General features: G+C 65.8%; 1 protein-coding gene and 1 long non-coding RNA gene across 2 annotated transcripts; both read left to right on the plus strand.

The window, feature by feature from the left end:
• The first annotated feature begins 2,625 nt into the window (after positions 1-2,625).
• Positions 2,626-4,916, plus strand: ATP5F1D (ATP synthase F1 subunit delta). Its single transcript, XM_029916953.1, has 4 exons — positions 2,626-2,817; positions 3,597-3,750; positions 4,177-4,265; positions 4,369-4,916. Exons 1-4 carry the CDS (start codon positions 2,677-2,679, stop codon positions 4,489-4,491), a joined length of 507 nt encoding a protein of 168 aa, XP_029772813.1. The 5' UTR covers positions 2,626-2,676; the 3' UTR covers positions 4,492-4,916.
• A 2,929-nt stretch (positions 4,917-7,845) lies between these two features.
• On the plus strand, positions 7,846-9,396 carry LOC115275517. The gene is made up of 2 exons (XR_003901597.1): positions 7,846-7,995; positions 9,199-9,396. It is a non-coding gene; the product is annotated as an uncharacterized LOC115275517 (long non-coding RNA).
• Positions 9,397-9,644: the final 248 nt, after the last annotated feature.

Genomic DNA, 9,644 nt, shown 5'->3' on the forward strand with positions numbered 1-9,644 from the left:
CGCCGCGCTCGCTGCCGCGTCTGGCTCCCCGCGCGCCGGCCACCGCCTCCCCTTCCCTTCCGGCGGGAGTGGAGGGCGGAGCCTGTGCTCCCGGACGCCCCCTCCCCACTCCGAGCCGTCCGCTCCCGCGGCGGCCGAGTCTCCACCCCCTGCCCTGCGGCACTACCCCTGACCCTCGCCGGGGTGCGGAGGAAAGGGCGACCGCGAGCGTAGGGGACCCCAGGATGCTGTCTCGGCGGCGTTGAACACGTGTCCCCCTCTTCTTCCCCCGGTGTGCTGCAGACATTGTCTGGTTCGCCGGGCGCTCTGCCAGGTGGGGACGAGCAATGGGCCAACGTAGTACAATATAATCTGTTCTGAGTGCCACCAGGGCCTGCCCAGCCCCGGGTGACCTTAGAACCACTCTGGCAGAAACTCTATACCTGGTGAATCCCAAAGCTGCTCCCCCTTCCCAGAGAATCCTGCCTCATCCTTCTAGATGCAGGACGCCAGCCTGCACTGGCCTGGTCTGGGTCCTAGGTCAGCCTGCCTGGCCTTACGCTCAATACCCCACAATGCCACCCCTTTCTCCAGTGAAAACGGACACTGCCAGTTCAACCTCAGGGCCTTTGCACTTGCAGGTGCTGAGCCTGTCCAGCTCTTTCCCCACTTAGCTTCAAGATTCACTCCCTGGCCTCCTTCAACTGTCTCCTAAATGGCCAAGTTCCATTGTGTCTTCTCCAGGCCACCTTTGGTGATACAGCAACTTGCACCCCACATTCCAGTCCCCTGCTTCTTTCCATGGCCCTCATATTGTCTGTTATTTGCTCCAGTGTATTGTGTTGCTCTTCACCCCTTCCCCCACTACAGGGGTGAGTTCCAAGTCAAGAGCTGGGTCCCCAGGCACAGCATGGGGCCGGGGGGCGGCACCCCAGAGACAAGAACGTGCTAGTTAAGTGGATAAATAGCAAAGCTGGCTTAAGTGAGTGGGAGCTGAATGTGCAAAGGACCTGAGGTAAGAAACCATGTCTGTAGTTTACCATGTGGTGTTGGGAAGAACAAGGACAGCCATCTTGCGGGTCCCAGCAGGAGAGTGGCAGGTACCTCCGGCTGGGTGTGAAGGCTCTCGCAGTGAGGACAGCGGGGAGGCTGGGGCCATCCAAAACCAGTGATCCTTGCCATAGTGCCCCAACTGAGTGGACAGATTTCCAGGATAACTCTGGGTTTGGGATTGGAATGACAGGCAGTGCCCTTACTCGTTGGCCACCCTGGAGTAGAAACTGGACAAAAATGATCCAACGGATGGGTTCCAGGAGCCGAATGATTAGGCAATTAGGTTTGCCTCCATGTGGGGTCCAGAGCGCTGGGAAAGGTTGGGGCTGAGCACAGGACGCACCCCTAGAAATGCGAGTAGGGCTTCCCTCTGCTCACACACACCCAGGGCCAGGATGTACCCTCACAGCGCTGGCCCGGAGGGGGCGAGGGCCTGGGCACTAGGCCTGGGACCTCCATGCTTTGTAGGCCGCAGGCCGCCAAGATGCTGGAAGGCAGGGAGGTAGGGCGCAGGCAGGCCCTGGGGTTGGGGACCCACCGGGGCAACACCTTGTCGCAAGGCACCTGCCCAGGTGCGGCACCACCCCCTCTGCAGCCTGCACCCCTCCGCTCCGCAGCCAAGGCCCGTCCAGGTGTAGGCTCCAGCCCCGTCCAACCCACACTCCGTGTTTTCCCTCAGACCAAGATGTGAGCCTGGGGGCCTGGCCTGGGGTGCCACCTGCGAGCGCGCGGGGGCGATGTGGTGACGTCAACGCCGTGAGCGAGGCTGCGCGAGCCGCGATGACGTTAGCGAAGCCCCGGGCCGCCCGCGCACGCGTCCGTGCGTCACCGGCGCCCGGGGGCGGGAGCCGGGCGGGGCTAGGGGCAAGCGCATCTCCTGTAGTAGAGCGCCCTCTGCTGGCGTCCTTGTGGATTGTGCTCACCTGTGCTAGACCCTCTGCCTGGGAGGCGGGTCCCTCGATGTTTGCATCTCTGACAGTCGCAGTCAGCTCCATCCCGTCCCCCCTCCCGCCAACTCTGTTTTTTTTTTTTAGGAGCTTATTTTTAAGTAATAACTGCACCCAACATGGGGTACGAACTCACAACCCCGAGATCAAGCATTGCATGCTCTTCAGACTGGACCAGCCAGGCACCCATTTTTCTTTTTTAGCTGTTAACTTCTAACATGCTGTATGATTTGCGTATTCGTTACGTTGAGTGTTAAAGTCCCCACCACCCCAAACCAGAGCTGAAATCTTGGTACTTCCCTTGATGGCTTTCTAGCGCCTGGCATCCAAGGAGCAGCCCCCAAATCTCAAATGCAAGTGACTCCCCTTCCGTGAAGGCTTCCGGTACTCCCCATTGTCCCCCCCACCCCCTGTCCCGCGCCCCCCACCCCGCCCCCACCCTCCAACCCGCACCCCCAGCCCTCTGCCCTCCACCCCTCACCACCGGCTGGCTATTAGGACAGGAAAGCAACTACTACCCCCAGCATGCCAGGCGCGGAGCGCGGTGCGTCGTTGTGAAAGTCGCCTGAGGTTTGCTGGGAGTCGTAGTTCGCGCGTGCGCCTTCGCCCGGACTCCTCTTCCCAGACGTCTCTGCGCCTCGTCCTCCTCGTCCTCCTGGCTGCCCGCGTTCGGCCCAGTCAGCTCACAGCCGTCGCCATGCTGCCCGTCGCAGTCCTGCGCCGTCCTGGCCTGCGCTGCCTCGTCCGCCAGGCCCGCGCCTATGCCGAGGCTGCCGCTGCGCCGGCCCCGGCTGCGGGCCCCGGCCAGATGTCCTTCACCTTCGCCTCACCCACGCAGGTTCGGACGCCAGTTGGGCTCGGTACCCTTCCTTGGTTGCCATCTCCAGTCGGGACCCGCTGTGGTCCCCAGTCGGAGACCCTCAACCTTCCGGTTGTGGACCCTCATTTATTCCGCTCCTTGTGGCCCTCCCCCATGTGGTCCAAATTCCGAGCCCACCCATTCCCAGGTCATTGCCTCCTATTCCGGGTCCATGTCTTCGTTCCGCACCCTGGATCCGCGTCAGCCCCCCAGTGTGGTCGGGACTCCGGGCTTCCCAGCCTCCGGGTCTCGGAGATCCCTAACTCCCCTTCCAGAATCCCGGACCCTCGACCCCCCCTCCGAGACCCTGCCCCCACCCCAATGTTGTCGCACCACGTTCTTTCTTGACCCGCGTCCTACGTCCTTCGAAGTGGTGTGAAATTCGGGCCCCGTAAAGCTTAACGAGTTCCCGAGTCTTCCTCCTGGAATCGAAAGGCCGCGGGCTGTACTTCGCCGTCCGCCCCGTCCCGCAGGGCCCAGAGCCTCACACACTTGTTGTCTTGTATTCTGGGTTGATGCACAACTCACGCTCTTGTCGCGTTTCTGTGGGGACGGGCACCGGTGGCTGCATTTTATTTTCTGCGAGATGCAGGCGCTCAGACGCTGCTGAAGGACCAAACCAAGTACGGGCGGCATCGTGGCCGCTTCCGTGTTCCCTGTCAGTGCTCAGTCTTGCCCTGGGCCGTTTCACTGCAGGGGGGCCGCGTTCCGGGCCGCCGAGGACTGGCCTGCAGCGGTTTCTCCTGTGTTCTTTCCAGGTGTTTTTCAATGGCGCCAACGTCCGGCAAGTAGACGTTCCCACGCAGACAGGAGCCTTTGGCATCCTGGCGGCCCACGTACCCACCCTGCAGGTCCTGCGGCCAGGGCTGGTGGTTGTCCACGCGGAGGATGGCACCACCTCCAAATACTTCGGTGAGTGCGGCGGGGGCGGGGCCAAGTCCGGCTCGGTTGGCGGTGTTGGTAAAAGCAGAGCGTGCCAGCCAAGCCTGTGCTTCCAGGAGCTCATGGTGGACCAGGGGCAGGGTGGGGGCCAGGCTTCAGAGAGGGAAGTCCATTCGTCCCCGGAGGGGGCTGGCGGAGAGGGGGGTGACACTGGATCCCGAGGAGGGCGTCCAGCAGCACAACTCCGGGGTACAGCCAGGATGCAGACCCAGCGCCCCCGTTCACCCCTGACTCCAGCTCAGCTGATGGGCTGGTGGGTGCAGGAAGGGGGACCTGTTCCCTGCGGGTAGCTGCCAGTAGGCGAGCTTGGGCCTCATGGGCATGTGCCCAGCTCCAGGGCTGAGGGTGTCCCCTGTACCCTGATACAGAGTATTTAACATTCTCCTTTTCCGGTAGTGAGTAGTGGCTCTGTCACAGTGAACGCTGATTCCTCGGTGCAGTTGTTGGCCGAAGAAGCCGTGACCCTGGACATGCTGGACGTGGGGGTGAGTGTTCCAGGGAAAGCTGATATATCAAGGAAGCCAGACCTGGGCCAGGGCACCAGGAGGGGCCCCTGCCTGACTCTCACCTGCTACCCACTTCCTACAGGCAGCCAGGATGAACTTGGAGAAGGCGCAGGCGGAGCTGTCAGGGGCAGCCGACGAAGCCTCCAGGGCAGAGATCCAAATCCGCATCGAAGCCAACGAGGCCCTGGTGAAAGCTCTAGAGTAGGCGGTGCGTGGTCCTTGCCAGCAGGGAAACTGAGGCCCAGGACTGCACCGGGGATGTCCCAGGCAGGCTAAACCAGCTCCCGTGGGTCCAGTCGGACGGGGGTGGGAGGATGGGGAGAGCAGGGCCGCAGGCCCCCTGGGGGATTCTTGGGTGGAAGGAGGCTGCTTGGCAAGAGGCCACCAGGGGGCAGCACATCGCTTGCTCCTGCCGAGCGCGCTCTCACAGCTCCTAGCAAGGGGGGGCTCGCCGAGACCTTGCTCTGCTTCTCGCCTTCCAACCACTCGTGCCCCTCCCCCAGCCCGATGTGCCACCACGTCCCCTCTGACCCCGCAGACCCTGCCGCAGGGACTTCATTCGGCTTCTAGCCCTCTCCGTGGCATGGCCTGCCCCCAGCCTGAGCCCCCCATTAAAAGCCAGGGACGCCACTCGTGTATGCTGGTTTTGTCTCCTGCCTGGGCCGGCCGCCTGGGGACCTTGCCTGGCCTTTCCCAAAGCCTCCGTGGGACGAGGCGTTCCGTGCCCGCCTCAGCCTCCAGGGCGTGGAAGCTGTGGCCCGAGGAATCCGTGAGGGTCTGGAGTAAACTGAGGAGCGGGACGCTGACTCGGTGAAACCAGGGTGGGTGGCGGGCAGGGTGTCTGCCCGCATCCCAAAAGGGTGGGTGTGGGCAAACGTTGCCGGCGGGGCCTGGGGAGACAGCAGGCGGGGGCGCGGCCGCCATCCCTGGGCTGGGCCTGCGCTGCTGGACAGCCCCCTGGGGCCCTGCCAGGTTTCAGGCTGTGCCGGCTGCCCTGTGGGCTCCGGAGCCTGCCCGGCCACGCTGGGAAGAGGCGTGCCCTGCCTGCTCCCACAGAGGCCCGGCCCTCGGCTCGCCCGGCCTGTGGGTGGCCTGGGCTGGCCGCGCGCCTCCTCCCTGGAGGTGTTGGCACCCCTGTGGCATCCAGGCCCCTGGGCTGGCCTCGCATGGGGCGGGGCGCCCAGGTCGGGGCAGTTGCTCCGTTTCTTCCCTTTTGCCGCTGTGGGGGCGGCCCAAACGCTGGCTCTGGGCACCGAGGGAGGCGTTGGGGCGTGGGGGGGGGGGGTCTCCTGTTCTCCTTCCTCAGCCCAGGGCCTGCGCAGGGTGGCAGAGGATTCCAGGGGCGTGAGTCCAGGCCTCCTCATGTGTCACTGGCAGCCCGGAGGTGACAGGGAGGCCACCCCCGGGCATGTTGTCAGCACCGACGGGCTGTGTGCTCGTGTGTCACGGTCCCGTGCGAGTGACTCTCCTGGGCCTGTATTGGAGGCTCCATAGACCCATACTTGTGAGGCCTCCAGACGACCTCGCAGCTAAGTGCGGCTCCCATCTGGGTCCCCCTCTTCGGGCTGGTAGGCGCAAGCAGCTGGCCCCCACTTCAGGAGCCCCCAGCCCAGAGAACACGGTGACAGTCCTGGGATTGCGGGTACAGGCCCACTTCTCCCTGTCCCCCGTTCTGGAGTCGAGGCTCTCGAGTGCCTGGCCAAGCCCTGGGAGCTATATGAGCGGCCAAGGCCACAGCGGGGGCTCCACGAGGTGGTGCCTGGACACCACCAGCATGACGAGGCCCCGGACTAGCACACTGGGGTTCCCCCTGCCTGTGCCTCAGCCGGCGGGGCGGGGGCAGCTCCGGCTGTGGGTACGGCCCTTCTGCCCGGTGCAGGCCTCTGGAGGAGTGGGCCTCGGCGCCTTCGGGGTATTCCGGCCTGTTGTGGGCCTGCGGGGACGGCGTGTGTTGTCCAGGGCCTTGTCCTGGGATGGAACGAAGTGGAGCTAGGGGTCACAACCGTGTCATCGATGTCAAGCTCCCAGAAGGGTCTGTTTGCCTTCCAGGAAGGGGGTCCCTTCGGACTTGGTGTGTGCTCCCCCCCAGGAATCCTGTGTCTGGAGCGCGAGGGCGCTCTGAGCAGGAAAGGAAGTAGAAGTGGTCGTACTTGGTGGGTATATGGGGTGAGAGCCGTGGGCCGGGCTGGGGCCGTGGCCTCTTCCTGAGAGCACACCCCACCCCCACAGTGCATAACCTTCAGGGCCCCAGTTCCAGGAGGACCACCCACTCCTCCAGCAACCTGATGGACTAGGTCTCAGCCCCCCAGGATCACAGCCGCGCCCACCTGACCCACTACCTTCTTTGCCTGGAGCCCCTCCAACATCAAGATGCCGCAGCTTCAAGCCCGTAGCCACCTGGCCCTTCCCTGCCTGGCGGGGTGCCCCCTGGCCCTCAGGCTCCCCTACACCCTCATTGGTGGCCCCACAACCTCATCTCCCGTCTCCAGCAAAGCCTCCGGGCGGAGTCCCACCTGCTGGAGCACATACCTCAACCCCAGCCCCTCAGCCACCGGCTTCCAAGGGCTGGCTCAGCCTCTCCCTACAGCCCAGCCCAGACCCTAAGAGGCGGGGAGTGTCCTGTGTGGGTGTGGCAGGAGGGGGGGCGTCGAGGCAGAGGCTACAGGAACTTAGGGCGGGAGCAGGATGGGGACCTGGAAAGGAGCACAGCCCTGGGAGGGGTGCCCACGACTAGGGTGGGGTGGAGGTGGTCAGGCCAGATAAAGTGAGGAAGCAGACAAGTGGACAGGGGGTAGGGCAGCAGGTCCTGAGGGCCCCTCCTCTGGGCAGAACAGACAGACTGAGAAGGCCGCACACAAATCAGGGACATCCTCAAGGGGTTCCCAACCCAGAGCAGCATGCTGGGAGAAACAGGACATGGCGCATTATCGCCTGCTACTGTGTGATGTTAGTTAACTGGCCTGTGCAATGGATAGGGTGGTCCTGGCCGTTCCCAACACCCCCCGGGACTCCAGAGACCCTGCTGGATTCCATGGCTCTACCGCCAAGCCGCGGACACAGGCCCAGAAAGGCCCTGGCGCGGCGGGTGGTGACCGGCTGCACTCGGCTGGCCTGGCACAGGTTAATCGCTCCATAAATGCCGTCTGAGGTCGCCGTTAAGGGATACAGGAGGCCAGGCAGTTGGGCAGCTGGCTGGGGCACCCCCACAACAGGCAGGTGACTCCAGCCTGTTTTCCTGGATCATGGCCACTGACTCAGGCCCCCCTCCGCTGACGCTCCCCTACTCGGGCGCCCCCAGGCGGAAGCACCGCGTCTGGGGCGGCAGGAAAGGGGGCGGGGCGGGAGCCAGTTCGTGCACCCCGAAACCTCGTCCTGGGGACACGATTAGTCGGCTCGGCCGACTCTGACCCCGGATTCAGCAGCATTCATGGAGAGCCCCCCCGATATACGCAGCGAGCCTTAAGGGTTGGGTAGCCCAGGCCCCAAGGCGCCCCAGGGCCCTGGCCTGCAGGCAGGGGCGGGGGCCCGTCTGCGTCACCGGCCGCCCGGCCCTCCGCCCCCTGCCCGCCCAAACTCCACCCCGAGGGAAGGCGGTGCGGATAAAGGCTTGGGGGCCGCCCGCTCGGCCCCAGACCTGCCCCGCCACCGCGCACTGGTTTTGGACTTGGGCACGCTCTGGACGGTTGGGACCTCGGACTGGCGGCGCCTGGTGAGTGTGGGGTGGGGCCTCACGGGACGAACACTCCAGGCCCTTAAAGGTGCCCCACTTTTCTTTGTTTTGTGGGCAGGCAGGTTTCGAGGTGTCTCTAGTCGTGGCAGGCTCCTCGGGTCGTGGGATGGGAGGGGCTCGGCGCAAGCAGCACCGCCCAGGCAGGACCTCAGCCCCCGCCCCGCCTCCCGAGCACTCTTCCTACCCCGCGAGTGACCTTGAGCAAGTTGCTGTTCGGCCTTAGTTTCTTCAGTTGTGCGGCCCCAGTCTCCTGCCTTAGAGGCTTCAGACCCTTAGCGAAGGTGGCCGCCCGCCAGCAGTGCCGTCGACCTCTTTCCGGCCCGGGGGCAGCTTCAACGCCCCCTCCCCAGGACTCCAGGCAGCGCTCCCGGGTGGGGCCGGCAGGGGGCGCGCCGGCGCTGCTGACTCACCGCAGCCCCAAGCGGCGCGCACGGGCGCAGCCGGGGACGCCGCGTCACGTCACGGCCCGGGCGGGCGCGACTCGGGAAGCGGGCCCGGCCCGCGGGACAGGGGTGGGACGTGAGGTGGTACCGGCGAGGGAGGAGCCCTCCCGGCACTGGCCCACGTCACCGGGGTGCAGGCCCCGCCCGCAGCCCTACTCCTCGCCGGGACCTCACGCCCCACGGGTGGGGGACGCCCGCCGTCCGAACCTCCCGAGAGCCACCAGGCTACGAAGCGTGGGGATCGCCTCCCGCTTCCGCTCGAGGCGGCTTCCCGGACAGACGTGGTGCGGGGGGGTCCCCCGGTTTCCTGCCTCTCCCGGCGCTGGGACAGTGCCCGCCCCCACGCCACGCCGCACCGCTCCGGGCCCGGACTCTGCGGGCCGCCCTCCTCCCCCGTCTCCCTTCGGCCGCCTGCCCTTTGTTGCGGGCCGTATGAATGGCCCCCGGCGCGGGAGGGTGGGGCGCGGGGGCGGGCCGGAACGGCGCCAGCCCCGCCCCCACCGCGCTCCCCTTGGCCGCCGGTCCGGGGGCGGAGCGAGGGGCGGGCCCGCGCGGCCACGTGGGGCAGCGCCGCGGCATTTCCTATTGGCTCGCCCGTGCGGCCGACTGGGCGTTCGGCGCGCGACGATTGGCCGGCGCAGGGCCGGCGGAGTAAGTAGTGAATGGGAGGGGGCGGCAGCCCCGCCCCTTGGAACGTTGATACATTATAACTTTTTTTTCTTGTTACTTTCACCCCCAGATCTTCCAAGCGGCGGCGGCGGCGACGGTGTTGGCTGTTGCTAAGGGAGGGGACGCGCGGGGAAGCGCGGCCCGAGCGGCGGAAGGCACCGAGCGAGGAAGCCCGAGCGGCGCCCCCCCCCTCTCCGGACCCTCCCCCGCGCCCACCGTCCTTGAAAGGAGCTGCGAGTACAGTCCCCACCCCCGGAAGGCGCCCGGACGAGCCAACGCGACTTCGGAGCGCCGCTCGGATTTTTGATTCCTGATATCACCTTCTTCTCCTGGGACTTTCTTGAAGGGGACGCGTGCTGCCCTTAGGAATCCCGAGGACCCCGATTCGGGGAGGCCCCCCCCCAGCAGTGCCCGGAGGCGCGGCGAGGATTGGCGGCGCCCCCGCGGACCCCATCCCTCCAGCGCGGGCCGGGGATGGAGCCGCAGCCCGGCGGCGCCCGGAGCTGCCGGCGTGGG

This window comes from Suricata suricatta, chromosome 12 (assembly GCF_006229205.1).
Source record: "Suricata suricatta isolate VVHF042 chromosome 12, meerkat_22Aug2017_6uvM2_HiC, whole genome shotgun sequence".
Classification (NCBI taxonomy): Eukaryota; Metazoa; Chordata; class Mammalia; order Carnivora; family Herpestidae; genus Suricata; species Suricata suricatta.

Bases quoted from the DNA above. Each gene is read 5' to 3' on its own strand.
- ATP5F1D (XM_029916953.1), top strand. From the start codon at position 2,677: ATGCTGCCCGTCGCAGTCCTGCGCCGTCCTGGCCTGCGCTGCCTCGTC. The intron at 3,751-4,176 runs GTGAGTGCGGCG...CTTTTCCGGTAG, and splicing joins CACCACCTCCAAATACTTCG to TGAGTAGTGGCTCTGTCACA. The intron at 4,266-4,368 runs GTGAGTGTTCCA...CACTTCCTACAG, and splicing joins TGGACATGCTGGACGTGGGG to GCAGCCAGGATGAACTTGGA.